The sequence below is a fragment of the Podarcis tiliguerta genome, assembly GCF_965153285.1.
Source record: "Podarcis tiliguerta genome assembly, chromosome: 4".
NCBI classification, from domain to species: Eukaryota; Metazoa; Chordata; class Lepidosauria; order Squamata; family Lacertidae; genus Podarcis; species Podarcis tiliguerta.
The window spans coordinates 33328905-33351784 of NC_139537.1; the positions used below are offsets into that span (position 1 = coordinate 33328905).

The following is a 22880-nucleotide window of genomic DNA, read 5'->3' on the forward strand; positions in this document are numbered from 1 at the left end:
ATTAGGTCTAACTAAATACAGTATCACAAAACTATTGTACAAGCTATTGAGTTCTCCAGAACTCTTCTTTAGGTTAGATGGCAAACAGAGCTACGTAGGGGGCAGACAGGGGAAAAAACCTGATTGAAGTTGAAGCCATGTGGTCTACATCTGGCCATGGTCTTAAGATGGATCCTATTTGTTATCAGACTCCATGAGCTTCCCACCCACCTTTCCACCTGGCTTGATGGAACGTGAAAGCTAGCACGCTATTTATTATGTGATATTCTGGGGGGTTTTCCAGGTCTCTGGGTCTACTCAATGTTGGTTCTGGAGCAGATTGTGTTGGCTGTCCACTGCTGCTTATTGGCAATGTAATTTTCAGTTGAAATATGCAACTTAAAATGTTCAAAACATGCAGTCTCTCGTCTTGATTTACAAAGCAAAATTACATGCAAGCATTTATTGATTCGGTTGCAGGGATCTATAAGAGTAGGGCTATAAGAAATATAAATGAACATACTAAAATATTACAGCAACACTCGATATTAATAGCATATCATTCCTTCAAAATACAAGAGCTCCAGGTTGCTCACAGTGTATACAATAAAAACAGACTTAGATCAATATCACTTCAAACACAATTATCCGTTAAAAAGCAGAATCAAATGAAACACAGCTTTACTCACTCTCTCAAGACCTGAACTGTATTCTGCACAGAACTTGCCTTTAGGGAATCTAAGATGAGGATACATGGCCTATACAAAAGAAAAATTATGTTCATTTTCCATTATGCAAAGGATCACTGCTTGTTTTAAGAGTTTCAGGAGAAATTTCAATAGAATAGTTTCGTACCACTAGGAAAAACTAATGACTATTATTAGTATGTGTAGAAAAAGTGAATATGGCCCCATATTGTAGTATTATTACAAATGTAAATGCCCACCTTTTGCAAATTTTCTTCATTTTAGAAGTGCTTGAGGAGCTCTGAAAAACACATTCACAAACTATGATCAGAAGAAGCAAGACCAAATAAGCAAATATGACCCTTACTCAATATATTAGCAGTTAAACAAAAGCACTTCTTGTTCAGTTTAATTAATGTATATCCTGCCTTTCCAAATCAGACTTCACTGTAAACTTCCTGCTTTCACTGGTCACATTGCCAAGAAAGGAGGGGGCTGCAGGTGTGAGCAAAAGGCTCATTTACATCACAGCTTGTTAAGCTGAGATATGATCATCCAAACATGGCCAAAGTCACTTACTTTGAGAGCTTTGTGATCCAATCCTGGTGACACAGTTGCTTGCGGAACATTATCTAATATGCCAAAGACAACAGAATATAGTTTAAAATAACAATGACATTGGAGGAGGGGGGTTTATACTGAAAATGTGTGGCATGCAAAAGCCCTGGTCATAAACTGAAGCAAATCTTCTGCAGCAAGGTAATTCTCAGTGACGGAATAATAATAATAATAATAATAATAATAATAATAATAATAATAATAATAATAAATTTTATTTATATCCCACCCTCCCCAGCCGAAGCCGGGCTCAGGGCGGCTAACAACACTAAAATAGTGCAACATTATAAAAACATTATAAAAATTAATTAAAACCAAATTCAAAATTGATGGCAACCATAAACTAAAGTTTTGTAAAGATTGCCAAAGGAGGGAGTCAGGCTACGGCCTGACCAAAGGCCTGGTGGAACAGCTCTGTCTTGCAGGCCCTGACAGAGCGTTCCACCAGGTTGGAGCTGCAGCCGAAAAAGCCCTGGCTCTAGTTGAGGCCAGCCTAACCTCTCTGTGGCCTGGGACCTTCAAGATGTTTTTATTTGAAGACCGTAAGTTCCTCTGTGGGGCATACCAGGAGAGGCGGTCCCGTAGGTACGAGGGTCCTAGGCCGTATAGGGCTTTGAAGGTTAAAACCAGCACCTTAAACCTGATCCTGTATTATTTCATCTTTGCCAGCTGGTTACCAACACTTCCACTGCATTAACTCAAGCGCTCGGTTAAAATGAAACATTTTTTCAGAGCTACTTCTATTATTGCAGCATTGATGAGCAAATGCTGAGACTGTACGCCTTGTGTTGACATTCAGAGATAATTTTATCAGTGAGCGATTCATAGAACACTGGTGTACTCTTAAGTCAACAAACTGATTCTTACATGGGTAAGTAGTCTACAAATTGTTCTCTGGAGCCAATTAGCTTACCTGCAAATTCATTCGTCCAAGAGGTTTGTATATAACTGTATTTCTAAACCATATATCATCATCTAGCATATGTTCTTAAAACATTACCTTTGGGCTGTAGGTTGCTATTTAAGTCTTGCTGCTCTTTATCACTCGTGGTATCATTAAAGACCAAAACTGACTCTGTTCTAATAGAGCCATGTTTAATTTCTGGCTGACGTGGAGATTGCTGGGAGCATGACTGCAGTGAACCTTGATCTGGACAATCCTCATATACAACTTCTTCCAGCCAAGGGAAGCAAATAACTGCAATGTACCAATGAGACCTGGAAAGGAAGAGAAAGTCAGTGTCTGATACTTTAAAAAAAGAAAGAAGGGGGGGGGGATTGGAACTACGATTGCCTTTTCCCACTGTGAAATCCATTAAGATCTGATAACAACTATGCTCAATACAATCAAAAAAGTGCTTCCCTCTTTCTGCATTGCGCCTAACTAAAAATTAAATTACAATAAAGGATGCATGCAGACATTAAACAATTTCAGGCTTTATACTCACTTTTAGAAACACCTACCCAAGCTCTAGATATCAACTGCACATACACCAAGTACGTAGACCATTTCTATTTTAAATCTGTAAGCAACATTATAATTCCTCCTAATAGCAAACTTGGGCAACTGAGTGCTTATCAGTTTGGAAACTAAACAGATATAGGCTTCTATATACACAGGCAACTCTTTGAGTGTGCAGTGTATAAATACAAGCTAAATGTTCTGCAACTGAAGTTGCAAGTTGAGAAAAGACTTAGATTTCAATTAATGCAGCAAACTTACTCTTCATTCACAGGCACAAAAATGTAGTCTTTACTAAAAATGTTTACATGTCGAGTCCATCTTTTTACTCTTCCGTGTCTTCTTTGTGCTAACCTGTGTGGATAACAAACCAGTTAATTCTGTCTGTCAGAACCAGAAGAAGCATTTTCTTCAGTCCCTCCACATCCAGCAAAGGAGGATATAAATTGTTCATATTGATCCTTAATATGCAAAATAGGCAAATCCATTATAGAGTATTAGCTGGCCCACGCCAGGTATTAGGAAACTCCTTTTTCCAGAAGGATGTGACTGCAAGGCAGACCAGAAAACACTGAAAGATAACTTACGAAAGATTTGGGTTTTCTTCAGTGCTTGCCTCTGTCCTTGTCAGGCACTTATAGAAGAAGCTGCTAAATATATGGGACCGCTCAGCAAGTTCTTTGGGGGCTTTTTCCAACAACAGATACCTACCAAAAATGCAAAAGATGTGCAAATATTATGCATGTGGAAATTTATCTTGTATTCATTCATGTACAAAGGCAAGGGTGAAAATGAGTCTCCCCACGGGCGTTAGCACCACGTAACCAGAGTGGAACATATTATATTCTTTACTTATTTTACTCTACTACACTTACTTAAGGTAAAAGTCAATGATCACATCATTGAGGAATTCTCCATACTCTAAACACTCCAAATCTTCTCTTGTGACACCCAGTCCCCCTTTGGCAGGTGGGGGAGGGTAAACGATCAAGCTGGAAAGCAAAAGAGACATTAAATACCTTCTGATAATTCAATGAAAAGCAGATCAAGTTCTTATTAAGTTATAACGAATGACAGGAGAGTACAACAAGCTGTTTGATCATTTATCTATAAAGGTGGACAAGAGATAAATGGCTCTGTTCACAAGTAACACCAAGCTAAGCCATAACATAGCATGTGCTAAGCCATAGAACAAATCTTGGCTATACCTCATGCTTTGTCTGGGGATAAAACCATGAACAAAGGTTTGGACGACACAGCTTAGCTCACAGCAGCACCACGGCAACAGGCCACAGGAGCAAAGCAGCCACAATCACCTCTCTGGGAGCCCATGTATTCATGCTAAGCCACTGCTGACTCAACATTCCATGCTAACCAAAAATCAAACAAACTGCATTAAGACCATCATTTATCTCCCGCTTTGTCAACAATGCTTTCCTGGTTTGGAGCTAGAATGACGAATGAAGAAACACATCTTCATCAACAACTTTCTATTTCTGCAATGTATTTCATTTCAGTCTTTCGACAGCTAATGAAGCCAGTGGGTGTTTCCCTATATAATTTCCTTCTGGACATGTCAGTATCATGTAACCAACCATACATACTTCCGAACGGGTCCAGTCGCTCGCAACTCTTTCCACTCGTTCTTCTGCACGGAAGTGATGGAAAAGGAATAATGACCATTATTTGGCTTCTGCAGTAGCATGTAACTGGGCTTGTTGAGGCTTGGTTTTGATTCCTGCCAGAGAGAAAGGCAAAACCATCCAATAAGGATAAGAAAGTTGCAAGTAGGTCAGCTGAAACTTGAAAGTTGGCTTCAAGAAATCACATATGGCGACTTAAAATACACTTTCCCCCCCTCACTAAATCTGTTATTTGCCATGTAAGATATAGGAAATCGTCAATTCAGAATAGAAATCTCCTTAGAAAACTGTTTCTCCTGCGTATAGGGACAACTTCTACTCCTTCAGCACCTTGAAATGTTACCCTATTCCTACTGAAGTATATTCAACATAGAATTATTACAAGAGCAATATCAGACAGACTTAGAATATGTTCCATTAAATACATATTCAAGGGACGGGTTCTAAACTAATGGCTGCTTTCTAAGTGCCTACTTGTTACATAAAAGCTGATTCCAGTCAAACAAATTTTTTACACAAAGACTGAGAAACCCCATAAGGATATAGTTTCTTGCCTTTACATGGCACTTCCTCTTGGGAATGTTTTATAAAGGTTGCTGCCTTGACCAGCCACCCAATGGAGATGGTTATCATCATCAATTTACAGAAAATGGAACAGAGGTGCACAAGGATGAACTGCCAAGTGTTTGGGCCCCAAACAGCTTGCATAGAAGCTGTGGGTACTTCGTACCACGGAAAACCTGGCCTCTAGAGACATGCCTGGGGACAAAGAGTCCGTGTTAGAGATAAAAGCACAGTTGGGAGTTCCTAGTGCCCAGCATCACGTTCAAATAAAACCAATGTCCAGATATCTCATTGACTGGAATATGCCACCCCTAAACAAATGATAGGGACGCGGGTGGCGCTGTGGGTTAAAGCCTCAGTGCCTAGGGCTTGCCGATCGAAAGGTCGGCGGTTCGAATCCCCGCGGCGGGGTGCGCTCCCGCTGTTTGGTCCCAGCGCCTGCCAACCTAGCAGTTCGAAAGCACCCCTGGGTGCAAGTAGATAAATAGGGACAGCTTACTAGCGGGAAGGTAAACGGCATTTCCGTGTGCGGCTCTGGCTCGCCAGAGCAGCGATGTCACGCTGGCCACGTGACCCGGAAGTGTCTTCGGACAGCGCTGGCCCCCGGCCTCTTTGAGTGAGATGAGCGCACAACCCTAGAGTCTGTCAAGACTGGCCCGTACGGGCAGGGGTACCTTTACCTTTACCTTAAACAAATGATATAATCCATAAAAATACTTTTATTGCATACATTTCTCTCAATAATATATTGGGACCAGTTAATTATGTGAGTACACCACACCAAGTTACACTAACTTCCCTTGTTCCTGGTCAATGTGAAATTTTATTTGGCTGCTGCAGTGACCAGCTGAGAAATCTAACCCCTGCTCCCTCTCTCCTAATACAGGAAACAGAAGCTGGTCTGCAACAGGGAGGCAGGGCGGATGATATAGGTATTGGTCTCTAGGAGCTGACGTCAAGGGAGCGAGCTATGGGTGTTTATCTCACTTTGATTATGATGAACTCCACATAGGGAAACCCCTGAATTGCCAACAAGCAAGAATGAGGGCTCTCTCTTCAAATCAGCTCTAGACCCAGGAACTAATCCTATAACTCTGAAAAATATGAATGCCCCAAGGCCAGTGAGACCCTCACATTTTGCACAATATAGAAGTGAATGGTAAAATAGAGCAGGGAAGTGGCCATTGCCCATATAGGGAGTTGCTGGAGATGAGAAGAACACACAAACGCAAAGCTTGGCAACCCAGAAGTGCGGAAGTGGCTTAGAACATACCCTAGTAGCTGGAAGATAAAACAGCGGCTGGTGGCAAAGGAGGTGCTGGTGGCGTCCTGGACAGGAAAGGGAGGGAGAGAGCATCCAGGAAGGACTAACAAGAGTAAGGGAGTGAATGAAAGAAGCTCTCCAAGCAAGCATCAGAGTTGGCGAGAGGAAAAGAAGCCTGGCACTATAGGAGAGAAGGTTGGCGTGCGAATGCTTGAGAGAATAAGGCTGGGGAAATGACAGAGCAAATGGAGGGGGAGGACAGGACAAATGAGTGGGGGGAGTAGAGGAAAGACGAAGGATGCAATGAAGCACCTGCAGCTCAAAGGAATGGCTAATGAGAAAGTTTGGTAGATTCTGCCTAGAAGGAAATCTGTAGAGAGGTAACACAGTCAGGTCTGTTGTTTTGTCTCACCGGTGGCAAGTCAAGGGAACATCAACAAAACAGTGCAATTACGGAAGAACGTACAGGGTATGCTGGATGGCAACACCCCTGACTCTAAGCTGATTAATGTGTCTGATCATAGTAAGAGCTCTGAACTGGTGCTCTGACGATATATGGGTGCCTGGGTATAGAAGGCAGGGGAGGGTTAAAGGTTTTGTAGCAATAGTAAAGGCTTCATAATATGTAATAATATATGACAATTCTATATGGTCTAGTGGAGATTCCTGCAGGCCCGTGCAAAAGGTGGGGGGTGGCAGTCAGGTACACTTGCCCCGGGCCTCTGAGGGATCAGCCAGCTGGGCGGGGCGGCTCCACCAGGGACCGGCTGCTTTTTTGTTTGGGTTTATAACTTTAACAAGACTCCTACCCAAGGCCTCAGATGAGCTCTGTATGGGCCTGGATTCCTGCATTGCAGTGTGGTTCTAGAATCAGCGGTTCTCAACCTGTGGGTCCCCAGATGTTGTTGGACTACAACTCCCATCATCCCTGAGCTCTGGCCTTGCTAGCTAGGGATGATGGGAGTTGTAGTCCAACAACATCTGGGGACCCACAGGTTGAGAACCGCTGGACTAGATGATCCTGAGGGTCTCTTCCAACTCTACAATTCTGTCATTTGTGGGTGGGGGGCATGCATGAGGCTGCAGTGGGGAGGAGAGGATGATGAATTCTTCTCAAGCGTCTCTGGATTCCACTCTCAGTCTTTCAAGGTGTCGCAAGATTCTGTTGTTTCTACTGTAGAAGACTTAACACAGCTACACCTCTGGAAAATGTTAAAATTAATGGTAAAGGTTCTGAGTTTTAAATGCACAGTGTTCCCTCCAGGAAACTGTTATTTTCCTTCCCAGCTCTGGTAACTCCAAATAAATCATTTGAGAATAACTGATTTACCCGAGGGGGTGGTTCCATCAGAACTGAAGTGCTGTCCTTCTGTAAGTGCTGCTCGGATGCTTCATAGCACTGATCAAGGAAGGCATTTTCCTCACGTGGGATTTCTTTAATAAACTCAACAGCGTCCTCCCACAGTAAGTAGTCACAGAGGTCTGGAGAGGCATTCTTCTTGCTCACTTCCACAATTATTTTTTTCAGAATGACCTGATCATCTTCTGTGAGCAGCTGAGGCAGCTTAATAAAAATAAACTCAACACTCTTAGCTGTAAGAAATGAAAAAGCAATGTGTTAGCAGCGACTAACACTATGGAGGAAGCACTATGGAGTGGCAATTATTCACTTATCTATGCAATTCAGTCAGTAGCTTAGGCAGAAGGCAGAGCAGAAATAATACAAAACAAGTCTATGAGACAAAATCTAATTAATTTAAAGGTGTGCCCACTTTCCCTCTTCACAAAAATGAATCGATCAAAGCAGCTTACAAACAGAAGTGCAAACATGACAACAACATATTGCGATGTCTCTGTAAACTGTTATCTTCCACCGAAACAGTAGATTTAAAATATTTTCTTTCTTTGCTTATTCATCTGTTTAATACTGCTCTCAGTGTGGGGAAACAACAACAAAAATTAAGAAAAGAACAGAAAGTAGAAAACTGAAAATATACAAGTAGCAGAAGCAAACAGGACATAAAAGCATTGCTGGTGAAAAAGAAGAGCAACCAATTGATATTTAAGAAGTTCTGAGAGCATAAAAAGATATCAGCCTGATGCACAATGGTTACTGCTAGGAGGCCATCCACAAATAGGGCAGTACAGCTGGTTGCCATCAGTTGCCACCTACTGAACTTGGGCTCGGGGGTGGTGGTGATGGGGTTGCTCTCCCAACACTGTAGCTTAGACGGATGGGAAGTGGGAGTAGGGGCGTCAAGGTGGGGGCTGTGCACTTCAGCATGACTCTTTGCTCCCATGGAGGACCTGGTTCACACTGGAAGCTGCCTACAGGTGACCCCCCAATTATTTGGGGGTTACGTTCCGGTGCTCCGCAAGTGTTAAGGGAAAAGCACCCCCTAAGCACCATTTAAATGCTCTCTCTGCAGCTCTCCAATCCAGATCAAAAATACTGTACCAAAAATACCCACAACTGGAATAGAAGCTATGGGACCAGCCGGAGGCTGCACAGAGAAGCAATGGCAGTGGCTGCTGCGCCACCATGCACATCAGCTATTAGACGGGGAGCCTGAGCAGCCGAACAAAGCCTCACTGCACCTCCAGTCCCTTCTCCGCTCTCACCAACATCCTCACAAGCCACAACGACTCTCCAGCTCTCTCCCTCCATTTCTGGGTATGAGTCAAATTATTTAATTATTTCCCAACTACCTTGCTTGTTTAATATAAGCGTTCCAATTTGTTTTTCAATCTGTTCCACGTAATCTGATGACAGCCAAAGAAAAAAGGTATTGCAGTTCCTTGAAGTTGAAGAATCTTTATTCATCCACAGCCCGAACTTTCTTAAGTGCACAGAATCCACTGACAGTTCAATCTTCTTATGAGCCACTGCAGGGAACAGAATTTGAAATACACAAGATGATATACAGGATTGACTTGCACCAGCAACCACAGCTTCACATTACCGTTTCTCAAGGAAATAATCACTAAGCAAGATGCAAAACCATGATTCTCAAGAACATGAAATCATTTTATGAAAAATGTGAACAGTCATTCATTCAAAACTTGTCACGCTTCTGGTATATCAGATATCCTAAGCTTGACTCATTATCTCTAGCAGTCAACACTTCTTTCCAAAACAACCTATTATGTGAAATTGAAGGGAGACTGACTTATACCAGGTCAATTTCTTTGTCCATTTAATTCAGTACTGTCTATTCCGACTGGAAGCAGTTTACAAGGGTTTTTAAGGCAGAGCTCTTATAGTTGTTTGCTATCATCTTTTTAAAACTGGAGATGTCAGAGACTGAACCTGGGGTACTCTACTACTCTTTTTGATGGAATTGTGTGTTGTATTAAAAATTGCCATCCTGCCCCAATACATGTAAATATTAGACACTTCTGAAAAAGTTGAGGGGGTATTAGACATTATTATTATTATTATTAGAAATAGGCAATGCCCTGGCTCCTGCCCAAGACTAAACCACTGGTGTGTTTACTTGTAAGTAATAAAGTGAACATTTATTACAGCAGTCTAACAGTACAAATTCAGTGGTCAGCAAAGAGCAGAATCTAGTCCAGGTGTTTCTGCAAGGCAAAGGAATAGCAACAATAGAGGCCAACAGGAAGGGCCAAAGTTCAGGAGTCCAAGATTTTCATCAAGTTGCAAGACTGGATGGGAGCTGTGAAGTTGTTCCAACTAGTTCCTCTGCTGGCCTGCCTAGCTGTTAAGCAAAGCTTAACTACTTGCAAGAATCCCTATGTCTGTAGGAATTCCTGAACTGAAGCCAGGAACCTCTTCCAGGGGGACAAGACTCCAATCTTCTCTTGAAGCACCATCTCTCCGCAAGAGAGATCGCTGGGCAAGCCTCCTCCTCTGAACTCTCCCACTCTGTCCCAGCTTATTGTGCCTCTGAACCCTGTTCATCATCCACAGGCTGGGAAGGAGCAGCCCCTGGGACTCCCACCATGTCAGTTGGGGGTTAATTGGTGGCCGGGGGCATTATCAAGAAGGCTGTGCTGTACAGTCTCACTCCCCTTTCCTCATATTCCGAGCTCTTGTCCTCACTCCTAGTCTAGGAACCATGACAGGCAACACTGTAAAAACATAGCTTACTTCAATCTTCTAAACATAACTGTTATTTATATAAATGGCTGACCAAACTGCAATAAAATATCATAGAGCCTTACCTTCAAATGGGATCTGAATGTAGCTGACGGTAAACTTAAAAAGAAAAGAGAGAGAGAAAAAAAGTATTTTCAACAGTACTGTTTGGAAACACATTCTGCTAATACATTAGAAATTAAATAAGAGGAAAGTGAATAAGTGAGTGTTTTGACCAAACTTTATGTTGCAAATTTTGAATCTAAAATTAACACTTGCCTGGCAATCTGAAGTGCATTCACCTCACAGTATGTTCTACTCAAAAGGTGAACATTTAATAAACTTATTTTTAAGGTAAATAGCAGCATCCCCACTTCGTGCCACAAACACTTTTTTAAACTGAGGGACTTTCAAAATAAGATCGCATTAACATGCAATGAAGCAAGCTAATGTATAACACTTAGGCTGAAGTTTTTGCACCTTTTTTTCCAGCATGTCTACATCTCACTACATCTCAGCAGGATATTTATACTTGTAATTGAAGGCTGGATGCTGGCCAGACACAAAGCTCATGAGCCAAAGAGCTGCTTAGGCACACATTAGGGGCTACTATTGGAAGCTCAGTGGAATCTTTTCACTTTTTCCCCTTTGGATAGCAGACTCCAGTGCTATATTCAAAAAATTATTCTGATGCCTTCTGCCCCCAGTTTCTGGCTCAGAATGAGGGGAGGCTGTTGTTCAAGAAAGGCAAGTTCAAGAACTTTATGGAAAAGCTCCCGACCGCCATGGGTCAGTAGCAGCAAACTTACTCTGGCACAACCTGTTGCTTTTCCTTTATATTTTCCAATATAAATTATTTCAAAATTTATATCTAAGGCAAGACCCATCTGATCGCCGGAGGTGCTATGATCTGCAGAGGAGCACGGTTTAAGTGGTTCAGCTGAAACCTATAAAATAAACAACACACACATGTTGAGGCTGTCTCCTCTCCCCACTCCTCCAAATTTCAAACTTCTAAGAATGGTTTTTTTAAAAATAAATAAAGAGTTTTTAAAGTAGACATTCCATATCCCGTTTTACATGTGTCATGCGCAGATAATGATAACAATCAAGTTTCTACTGCTTGAAGCAAATGATAAGGTACCATACTGAATGTACCAGGCTGATAATGTACTGAATCCCCGGTAATCATTGTTTGCCACACGGTGGTGCCATTTATGCAGCTATTACCGAAGGAATAGAATTCACTGTGAGGCCGTAATTCTAAGAAGAACTTTGAGAAGTAAACTCCACTGAAAATTTGGTTAGAAGTGGTGTGCACTATCCTTTTGATATCTATGGGGGTGACCAGATCATACAGGAGTGATACATGATATGGCTTCTAGCATGATAAAGGTAAAGGTAAAGGTACCCCTGCCCGTATGGGCCAGTCTTGACAGACTCTAGGGTTGTGTGCCCATCTCACTCAAGAGGCCGGGGGCCAGCGCTGTCCGGAGACACTTCCGGGTCACGTGGCCAGCATGACATTGCTGCTCTGGCGAGCCAGAGCCGCACACGGAAACGCCGTTTACCTTCCCGCTAGTAAGGTATTTACTAGCAGGTTTCCCCACTCCTCAGCCCTGCTAGGTTGGCAGGCGCTGGGACCGAACAACAGGAGCGCACCCCACCGCGGGGATTCGAACCGCCGACCTTTCGATCGGCAAGCCCTAGGCGCTGAGGCTTTTACCCACAGCGCCACCCGCATCCCTTTATCTAGCATGATAAAGGGAGGGAAAAGCTCCTATAGAGCTGATTGTTTACCTGTTCTGTTTCACCTTCAGCTGCAACCTGTGATAGCTGCCCTTCTGACAAAGGTAACACAGCTTCTTGTTCCGTTTCCTTCTTCTCAAGTTTGAGGCTTTTCCCAGTCTGCAGGTCTCTCTCTGGATCTTCTGTCTCTGCGTGTCCCTCTTCTTCATCACTAGAAAGCACAACTAAAGCAAAATGAAAGTGGTGTAAGGCTCTAACTCCAAGTGACTGGAAACAAGGGAAGGGAATTACAGTTACATACTTGGTTCAGCCGAATCAGCCGACTTTTTATTCCTTTCAGATCTATTCAATGGCTCTTTGGGAGGTAGAGTTGTATTTGCTTTCTTCTTCTGAGCAGAGCTGAGGAGTGGGGAAACCTGCTCATCCTTGCTGGTGACAGAAGGGTGCTTTCTCTTGGGAGAAGAGTAGGACCATTTTCCCCCTGGACAGTGAGCAGCAGTGTTCTCATTACTGCTGGCAAATGCTTCACTGCAGTTCGTTTCCAATGGTTGGGGAATATTTTCCTGCTGAGGGCTGAGGAGTGGGGAAACCTGCTCATCCTTGCTGGTGACAGAAGGGTGCTTTCTCTTGGGAGAAGAGTAGGACCATTTTCCCCCTGGACAGTGAGCAGCAGTGTTCTCATTACTGCTGGCAAATGCTTCACTGCAGTTCGTTTCCAATGGTTGGGGAATATTTTCCTGCTGAGGGCTATGCGTACGACTCTGGCAATTCTCACCTGAGCTCCTGCAGCCAGGTGACTGAATTGGTTCTGTTCTCTGTTCTTTCTGCAAAATTAAAATGAAATGAAAAATTCAGGATGACTCTGGGCAGTAAAAGTGAAGTTTCTTCACACGTGGAAATTTACGAATAAGCTTTCAATTAAGCCCACTGCTGCGTGAACTCAAAGGAACAGTGGGAAGAACCCGATTAAGGTTAGGGGTGGGAAAAGTTGCACGGGAGCTCCTGAGCCTCAGATTGCCTCGAATGAGACCACGGAGACAGTTACTACTACAGGCCTCCCAGCTGTTCTCCTCCTCATAAAATTATGTATCTCCTTCCTGCAAAACCTGCCACTCTCATGCAGTAAACCCGGACCGCTATGGGAGGAACACGAGCTCCACCAGAGGTGGGAAGCTCAGAAACCTCTAGATCTCAACATGGCCTTGAGCCTAGAGACCTCTGGGAAATCTAGATTCTTCTAAACCTTTTCAGCCCCATTTTTGAGTGCAAAGCTTTTCACATAAGACTCGAAAACAGATTGCCTTGCTTATGTATCTGAGCTTTTTTATTTTCAGAGTTTGGTACAAACACTATAGGGATTTATATCTTACTATATACTGACGTATGTATGCATTAAATGTAAAATGACTTATATGCCACTGGCACAATTTCTCAATCTTTACTGCTACCAAAACATGCAAAAGTTACTTACACTTGGTAGTGGTGATTTTGGTGAGGAATATATGTTCCATTGATTTGAGAAAACATCACTCCTTCTTTTTCTGCTCTCATTGTTTTGAAAGGTTGCTTCCCTCAAACCAGGACAGAAATTCTTGGAATCTTTTCTTGTTTTCTCCGGCCAATCTCTTTCTTTATTCTTTATGTTGCAGTCTTTTTTAAAAATAAAGGAATTAGCAAATGACTATACTCTTAGCCATGCATGCTTGTTTTACTGCTTTAGACATAAGTAGAAAACCTTACATTAAAGGGGATATTAACAGGGCAACCCTATGCATGTTGCTCAGAGATAAGACTTACTGTGTTTGCTAAGCCTTGATAAGACTGGAGTCCAAACTTTTTTGCAACCTCACATGTTCCAAGTTGAATTCTGACTCTGGAAACTATTCCTCCCTCTCTTCATATATATGTTCTATATGTTTCACAATCATGGTAAGAAATATTTAAAACTTGCCTTGTTCCTCTAAAAAAAAAGCCACTTTTATTCCTTATTGAAGAATCTAAGAATCTGAAATAATTGGCACCTTCTATATTCAGTTATTCAACATATTGGAACTACCACTCATTCATATATACAGGAAAAAGATATCCATGCTATATCATTCATTAACTGAATTTATGAAGGGGTAGTTTACTGTGCTAAACATTAGGGCAACCTTGAATTTCCAAGACCCTAACCCTAAACTCGTTACACAGAAATATGTTTCCTCACGTTTAATGGAATTAGCATCCTTACAAAATTTGCATTAAGGCACAAAACACATTTCATGCCCTGTAATCTGTCGAATTTATTTCAAGGCTGAAATGATCAAAGAGCGTGGATTTCTATTTTGTGGAGATAAGAAAACTTTCATAAACTGTACTGCATAAAGTTTCAGAGATGGAGAACCATGTCTTAGTTTGGATGAAGGAGAACCCTATCTCAGCAAACCCCATTAGTTCAAATGCCATATCCAAATATTAAAATTTATTACATAATTTCTAAAATACTAACCTTCTAGAATCACGTCACATCTTTTTAAAGGCAAAAAAGTGCTATGAGTTTCTGCATCTTTATATGGTTTCTGGTCATTTGGCCTTTGTTGAGATGTCCCATGCCTGTGGAAAAAAATACACCAAAATATTAATCACCCATATGTTTTCAAGAACAATGAGTACTGCTTAGGTATATTTCACGATGCTACAACTGCTTACCTGGTTTAAAACCTTCACAATGGTCACTAAAAATAAAACCAATTCATGCTCCTTCAAACAGATCTCAACAAGACTCATAGTCCATCTCTGACAAATAATCTTAGTCTAAGCCCTTTTGTCACGTCATATCTGTGACAACGTATGGTTTCAAGTTAGGCTCACTCTGTCCCTCCTTCCTTCTGTACTATAAGAAGGGAAGAAAAGGAAGGTTGGGGAAAAGAAACATGTTCTATTTCCCCTGATATATGTAATCAGAAATATGTTTACATACACAGGGGCTGCAATCCTACCTTCCTAAATGCACTTAATAGGAAGTAAGCCCTACTGCACACAATGGAACTTACTTCTGGGTAAAACCATGTACAAGATTGTGCTGTTATTAAACAAGTTAACTAGACTTATGTATCAAGTAATGGGTGTTACAAGCAGGCATATTAAGAAATACAAATGTAATAAATTGCTATTGATTTAGCATATCAATCAGAAAGAAGCAGACAATCTCACTATATTTTCACTGCTTTAGCAAATTAAAGGAATATAAATGAGATCTATCCATCTATCTATCTCCATCTTCTGTGATTATATTTCCATTAGCAGTAACAACTAGTTGGACATATCCAATCCTGCTTTTCCACTTGCACAGCAGACTTCTGCTTGCAGAATGGAACTTTCTCTTCTCCTCCTCCACAGCCCCTTGAACCCTCACAATCTGCTTCAGAGGGACCCCGCAGAGCAGATTCTGAGGGTGAGCAGGGAGAGAAGACATTCTGTTGTGTGAGTGTTAGACCCGCATGCACAGCGTTAGACACAGCCCACAGAAAAATAAATACAGAAATCAACAGACACTGTTCAAGGATAAAAATTTTACTATTAACATACCGTATTTTTCACTCCATAAGACACACTTTTTTCCTCTTAAAATCTAAGGGGAAATGTCTGTGTGTCTTATGGAGCGAATGTGTGGTCCCTGGGGCTGGGGGGGGGGACCCGGGCTTCCCCCGCCAGCCCCACAAGCTCGGGGAGCAGCAGGAAGGCTGGCGCAGGCTTTCCGCTGCTCCCCGACCTACTCTTTGGGGCTGGCGAGGGAAAGCCGGGCTTCCCCCCGCCAGCCCCAAAGAGCAGGTTGAAAGGAACCCGAAGCCTCCGGAGAGCAGCGGGAACTCTTAAAGTACTTTGAGACTTCCCTTTGACTGAGAAAGTAATGTATAGTCGTACCTCCGCTTACGTATCCCTCTGGATACATAAACTTCGGGATGTGAACGCAGCAAACCCAAAAGCATTTTTCCGGGTTTCACCGCCCCGCACGAATGCACAGAAGCACTAAACCGTGCCGCGTGTATGCACAGAAGTGGTCCTCCAGTTGCGAATTCCTTGGGATGCGGCCAGACCTCCAGAACGGATGCCGTTCAAGACCAGAGGTACCACTGTATTTATTTAGCAATACTCAGGAAAAGACTTCCAGTTTAGTATGAAATTATTATTTTTCCTTGTACCCATAAATGTCTGTTTGGCCGGTTAGAACAAAACCCCTCACCTTTCCTAACCATCCTTTTACAGATGGTGTTTTCTGTAACCTCCGTTCTTTAGCATACAGTGTTCTGTTGCTCAAGGCAGTGTACGTATTTCTTCCCCCTCGCCCCACAAGAACCCTGTCAGGTAGGTTAGCCTGAGAGGCAGTGACTGGCCCAAGATCACCCAGTGAGCTTTGTGGCCACCTGGGATTTTAAACCCAGGTCTCCCACCACACTACATTGGCTCTCATAGTCTTATGTCCAAACCTTATGCCAAGGAAATGAACTCACTGACAAACAACAGCACTTTGAAATGTGGGATATTTTCAGTGAAATAAAAGAAATAGGAAATAATCTGTTATGTTGATTCAACTCAAACACACTGAATTTTGAAAGTTAAACCAAGTGCAAGTATCAAAGACCCACATTTCCCCTCCATCATATCCAGTATCAGTCTTCACACATTTCGCAAGAGTGTAAAATGCAAAAACTACTGCTAAAGTAAATTTTGAAGTTGGTTACTTGTACAGTGGTACCTCGGGTTAAGAACTTAATTCATTCCAGAGATCCGTTCTTAACCTGAAACTGTTCTTAACCTGAAGCACCACTTTAGCTAATCGGGCCTTCCGCTGCCGCTGCACGATTTCTGTTCTCATCCTGAAGCAAAGTTCTTAACCCGAGGTACTTTTTCTGGGTTAGCGGAGTCTGTAACCTGAAGCGTCTGTAACCCGAGGTACCACTGTACTTACTCCCTATAAAGCTTAATCTGTTGGTTTTCAATACCCAGAAGTCCCCCATTTCAAGCAATCACATACAAATATTTCAAGCCCAAGTGCTATATACAGGCATACTTCGTTTTGCTGTGCTCTGCAGATATTGCTCCTCACGAGAATGCGGGTGCAGCTGCAGGCAGCCAAGCCCCCACTGCCCCTCTTCTGGCCACTGAAGTGGAGCTGGCTAGGGCTGCAGCTGGGTTTTCCCCCTCCTGCCCCTTCAGCCGGGGGGGGGGGGGGGGAGGCTGGCTTAATAGACCACATTATAGTGTAAACATAACTATATGCACTGGGAAACAGTATAAATGGCGTGACTCCCTTTATTGCGGCATTTGCTTGATTGCAGTGGTCTGGAACTGAACCCGGAATATCTCTGAGGTACGCCTGAATTCTGAAGACGCAATAACAAATACTGTCTGTTCCCTCTATTATTGTTTGTCCCCCCTTCTGTTTTCTAGTAAAAGAAATGAAGAAATGCCAAACAACCCATACTGAGTTTGAGTGTGTTTCTGCAAAGTAAACCATATTTGTCCTCCATCTTAAAATAACTGCTGGCCCGTTTGCATAGCACCGGCTTGTCACATACTATGTGACATACTATGTCATAAACTTATGGATTTCCAGTACCCCACCCTTCCATAGTCCAGATGGCTTACAAAAACCAAACGTACATTTAGTGTAACATTATTGAAATAAGCAAAGCAAAGCAGAATCGGAAGCAGCAGTAGCTGCAAATTAATCTAGTACCCCACAAAAAGTCTGCTGAAATAAGTGCGTCTTTGCCACCTGGGATGGAAGCTCCCTAGGAAAGTTGTCCTAAATTCTGAACACCACTACAGAGCAGACCGTCTGATGTACAAACTCATCACACATCTGACAACAGAGGAACCTGAAGAAAGGCCTCTTAAAGTGGCCCATATGAGCCGCCATCTTCTTTTGGAGGAGGGGAGAGAGGACTCTTAAGAAAACTGTTTACAACTTTCAAGGGCAAAGCTAGCACCTTGAATAAAGGTTGAAAACAGATAGCCAGCTTAGATAAAACATGATTGTGGTAATGTGCTCCAATTTGCCAGTTCCAGTCAGCATCCTAGCAGTCACATTTTGTACCAAATTCATTGCCACTTCAAAGGCATCCCACATAAAGTGAGGAGGCAAGTAATGGGATTGCAGTGACCCCATCATGTACATCCTTCTGCTGCCCAGCTAATAAGCACAAGGAATAGCTAGAGAGCCCCTCTCTGTTAGAAACTCAGATATATAAGCACCTGAAACCTAGGCTGCGATTGCCACAACCGATGGTCTAGTCGCTATTTCTTTTTTACAATGGAGCTTATTAACGTTATCATTATTCATTTCATTTTATGCCACTTTACATTTTAAAGGAAAAAATGGGCAAGTGGTTTACAACACATTAAAATACCAAGTCAAACAATCCAGAATAAAACAGCGACAAGACATCACGGATTGGCTGGCTGGCTGGCAGCAGTGTATTTTGTTGCTGGGGTGCATGCAGCAGCAGAAAACGCTGCTGCGTGCCAGCCAGGTGGTGGAGATGTCAGTCGCAAAAACTGGCAACAAGACATCTTCACTTGGTCACAGTTGGACTCGCGCCAATCCCAAAAGATGCCTGGGGAATTTTGAACACTATCTCTATGGCTAAACAGCTGGGCAGCAGAGGTGGGGCAAATCAGTTGGGAAGAGAGGTCTAAGGGCTGCCCAGAAGTTGACCACTGCTGGAAGTGGGCTGCCCAGATGCACAACGTCTGCACTAGCTTAACACAAAGGGACGAAATGAGTTGCAGGTCTTTAGTATGACAGCTCCAGCATATAGCTACAGTTTTATATTAAGTGCTATGATGGAAAGAGTTGAATTCCAAATACACTATAGCTTCCATCATGCTTTAAAAAGAACCTCTAAGCTTCAAGTTTTATATTTTAGGTAGTATGTAGGGATATTATGCTGGCTTCTGATTTATTCCCATGTTGGCAGACTAAAAATTATGAAAAAATGCTTTCTTCCATAAAAGTCTTTTTGGAGGAATAGAGGTGAAAGGCATTATTCTACAGGTAGTGTTACCTCCATGGCAATCATTGCAAATCATGTCTATGAATGAAAACAAAACATAAGCTTGCACAAAAACAAAGGGTCAAAGTTATTCAAAATCCTACTGATTTCAATTAGTGAATTAAGCATGTGCGTAGCTCTCCAGCTGAAATCAATGGCATTTAAAAGTAATTAACTTTGACCAGATTGTGACCAATGGCGATTACGTACATTCCTGTATGTATTGTTTTCAACCAAATCATAGTTTTAGTGATAAATTAAGGACCAAAAAAATAAAAAAATAAAAATCAATAAATTGCTGAATGACGTACCTTTTAGGTAAAATACGGCTTTCTTGAGAGCTTATTTTTTGACATGACTCTAGGCTGGCAATGGTTGAGGAGGTCTGTTCATCTGATTGCAACTTGTTAGCATCAGATAGACTAGGATCAGCTAAAAGGTCCCTTTGAATGTATTTTCTTCCTGTTTTCGTCCTCAGAACATCTGTCAAGGTAACTTTGAGTTGCCTGCCATACATATAATAATTAGCATTCTGAAACCCATCAAATGAATGTTTGGTTGAATTACTGTATTGAAACTGTTTAAGTAATCCCGAGTTTTATTAAACATAACTATCAAGACGTTTACAATAAAAGTGAAGAAAAACAGATGATGGCAAATAAGTGAAGGGTCCCAAAGGACAGATTCAGATAAGGTCTATCAGAAGAAGTGTTACCGGTAATTTTAAGCTCCTGTTGGCATCTTGGCACTGTTTTATTAAATGTCATGCAAAAAATGTAAATCCAGAAGAAAAAATGATCAACTATAGCAGATCTTACTGTTTAAATAGCTATAAGCTGACAAACTACATATACAAAAATGAATGACAAAACCCTGATTAACTGTGGTCTTTTGCCATCATTTCAGAAGCCACTGGCTGATATTCTTGGATGTGCCAATCATATCTGCTGACACTGAAGAGAAGGAGCAGCAAAAATAGACCTAGAGACGGCTATCTGTTCAAAAGTACAAATTATTATTTTTCAACCAACTTTGTATGCATGAGTAATGGTGCAAACTATAAACATGCTACTGAATATGGCAGGCACTGCCTTCCTATGGTGATGATCCAGGCTAGATCTTTAAAACTTTATTACTTTATAGTTGATGGCTCCAATTTGTCTACTTTTTTATGTCACTGCATCTTATGTTATGGCCTGCATGCAGGCTTCTGATTTAAAATTCAATTCCTTCTGCATTCTAATGCATCTGTAGCAAATGAAGAGAAGGGAAAAGTGTAGCTTTGCTAATCATCAAGTAGACACTACAGTACTAGGTTTCTTGCTTATTTAAAATATTTGGCTCAAGCCAGGTTCTTACATCTTGCAAGTCACTGACACATAAGTCAACCAGAATACTATAATTCGGGGATGAATGCTTTTTTCTTGATGTTCAGTATAGCTGCACTGAACTATAGGTAAAGTTAAACTATTACCTCTCCATGTGCCTTATCTATCAATCAATTATTTTTCATGTCAAAGGGTATTTTCAATGCAAAACACAGTGTTTGGTTGGGAGGAGTATAAAAGTCCTATGGGAAAGCCAAGGGGCTCACAAAGGAATGGACAAGTTGCTATTGGTAACATAATTATGTTTTCATTGCAAAGAGAAGGACTGAGAAAATAGTCCAAAGAAGATTCAGCATGTGCAGGGGTGGGGTGGGGAGGGGAATAGAGGAAAAACTGCAACTCACTCTTTTCTGAGGGGGAGGAAGAGGCAAGAATGAAAATTCATGTCTCCTGCAGATGTTAATGATGCTAAACAAAAGTTAAGCATTACGAGAATAACTCACTATTGAATAATCCAAGTAGCCTAGCTAGAATTAGTCCCACTGTTAGAAAGCAACTTGCTGAAGTTTTACAAGAGACATATGTAGACATATTTAATCTCATTCTAAACAATCCCAAAATGGAAGTCACAAGGGTGCTTCATAATGATGCATTGAAAAGTGAGAAATGGCTAACGTAACAGGGAATACAATCGCATGCAATTTATTTTAATAATATGTAGGCAAAGCTGTATTATGTCTGAGACAGCCAGACTTAACAAAACATACCTTCTAGATATAAAAAGGTTTTGCTGAAGAAGACTTAATATTTCCCGTATCTCTACACTGTCAACAGATGGTGCGGTTTGTTGATCTGACTGCAACTGGACACCATGAGTTATATCAGTTATAAGCTCTGTCTTTATGTATTTTCTTCCTATTTCCGTCTTCAGGACATTCGTCAAGATAACTTTGGGTTGCCTGTCATACATATAATAATAATGATGATGATAAATAAGGTAACTAAAGTCTAAATAAGATACACGAGTTCAACTAAGATTCTTCAGAGGATGTAATAATCCCAACATTGTATTTTCATTTTAGATGCCCTCAGCCAAGAATGTATATTGTATTTTATTTTAGAGAGATGGAAGTAAATGTTCTTTCCACACCTAATCTTTTTACATATTCTTCATTGAAAAAGCTTTGCTTACTATATATTGTGCGCTTGGCCACTGAAGCCTTCTTTAAAGTGAACCTAGTGAATCATGCCTTAAAAGTTTACCAACGCTTGTTTCAGAGGCACCTGCAGTGCACTAATTTATGTCTTCAGAAGTGACAAATGAAAATTAGATGACTTCACTGAAAGATTATGAATGGCAATGTAAAACTCTGCAAAAGCCAAGGTTGGAAGTTTTCTGATACAGAATAATCCTAAGGAAGCCAGAGAAGTCAGGACTTCAACCTAGAAAGGAAATAGCTGTACTAGAAGAGAACCAGCCAATTCAAAATCCTGGCTAGAAGTGCCTCACAGCTGTGTAATGTCTTCCACTGGGTTCAGAGATGCCAGGAAATTGGAGCAGTCTCTTCTTGTTCCTTCCGAGGTCACTTCAGAAAATCAGCTGGAGTCCAGGACTGTTTAGCAGTGTTGAAATGTCTTTTTTTTTTAAAGAAACTTTAGAACTGTACAAACCAGCAGCTGCTACGCTGGCCAACCATAAACCAAAGAAGAGACATGAACGCTGCACAGAACAATAAAGAGGCTTCCCTGGAGGCTATCATGCCTTTATCGCAAACACAGCATGTAAACATGGCCTCAGAGAGATTATATATGGCTGCACCGGATTCAAGTCTGCACAGAGAAAACTGTCACATGCTAATGTATTCAAGATACTTCTTGGATATTTTCCACAAATGTGTGCTATATAAAATACAAGACCAAATAAAGGAAATTGCATTTACTTTAGTTTACTTAAAGTCACAGCTACTTGCATTTTTAAACAAATTGCATCTCCCATAGAACAGCTGCTAGTTCTGTTGCCTGAGAAACGCTAATAGTCACAGTGATGTAGACATGTATTCACTTCACATTTAAGAACCGGCCTGTTTCTTTTACTACTGCTGGCAACAGAGACAATGTTATCTATTTTATAAGATTATTGACTCAAGCCTAAAGTGAAAGTAAAATGAAAGCAGCGCAAGCTGGGCTACACAAAATAAAATCAGTACATTTATGGAAACATTCTTTGCTTTACCCAGTTATACCTATGATCTACATAACTGGCCATTAAAAATAATATCTGCTTTGTCACAGGCTTTGAAGGCTCCACTGTGCTGACGTAAAGTCAAGAAGCAGAACCCTGAGAGCCACCCAGCAGATCTTCAAGGGCCCCCAGTTACATACTGAAGGGGACAGGTTAGGTTACCCAAAAACCTGTGTAGTCACTCCCCCCTCCCAACCAGACCT

The 22880-nt window shown here is 41.6% G+C and overlaps 1 protein-coding gene across 7 annotated transcripts in view; it reads right to left on the reverse strand.

Annotated features, from left to right (window-relative positions):
- Positions 1 to 22880, reverse strand: part of SENP7 (SUMO specific peptidase 7) — a 38418-nt gene that overhangs the window by 4924 nt on the left and 10614 nt on the right. For 3 of the 7 annotated variants that reach the window (XM_083438281.1, XM_083438282.1, XM_083438286.1), the window contains 18 exons: positions 21203 to 21394; positions 19419 to 19613; positions 14559 to 14662; positions 13539 to 13717; positions 12369 to 12891; positions 12119 to 12291; positions 11128 to 11265; positions 10405 to 10438; positions 8926 to 9102; positions 7547 to 7809; positions 4350 to 4483; positions 3621 to 3737; positions 3333 to 3452; positions 3007 to 3099; positions 2284 to 2501; positions 1245 to 1297; positions 926 to 966; positions 669 to 737 (listed from right to left, as the gene is read on the reverse strand). In XM_083438281.1, the coding sequence (XP_083294407.1) occupies positions 669 to 737; positions 926 to 966; positions 1245 to 1297; positions 2284 to 2501; positions 3007 to 3099; positions 3333 to 3452; positions 3621 to 3737; positions 4350 to 4483; positions 7547 to 7809; positions 8926 to 9102; positions 10405 to 10438; positions 11128 to 11265; positions 12119 to 12291; positions 12369 to 12891; positions 13539 to 13717; positions 14559 to 14662; positions 19419 to 19613; positions 21203 to 21394 (2823 nt within the window). The remainder of the gene's footprint in view (positions 1 to 668; positions 738 to 925; positions 967 to 1244; positions 1298 to 2283; positions 2502 to 3006; positions 3100 to 3332; positions 3453 to 3620; positions 3738 to 4349; positions 4484 to 7546; positions 7810 to 8925; positions 9103 to 10404; positions 10439 to 11127; positions 11266 to 12118; positions 12292 to 12368; positions 12892 to 13538; positions 13718 to 14558; positions 14663 to 19418; positions 19614 to 21202; positions 21395 to 22880) is intronic. The other 4 variants (XR_014510570.1, XM_083438283.1, XM_083438285.1 and 1 more) reach the window with 4 other exon arrangements.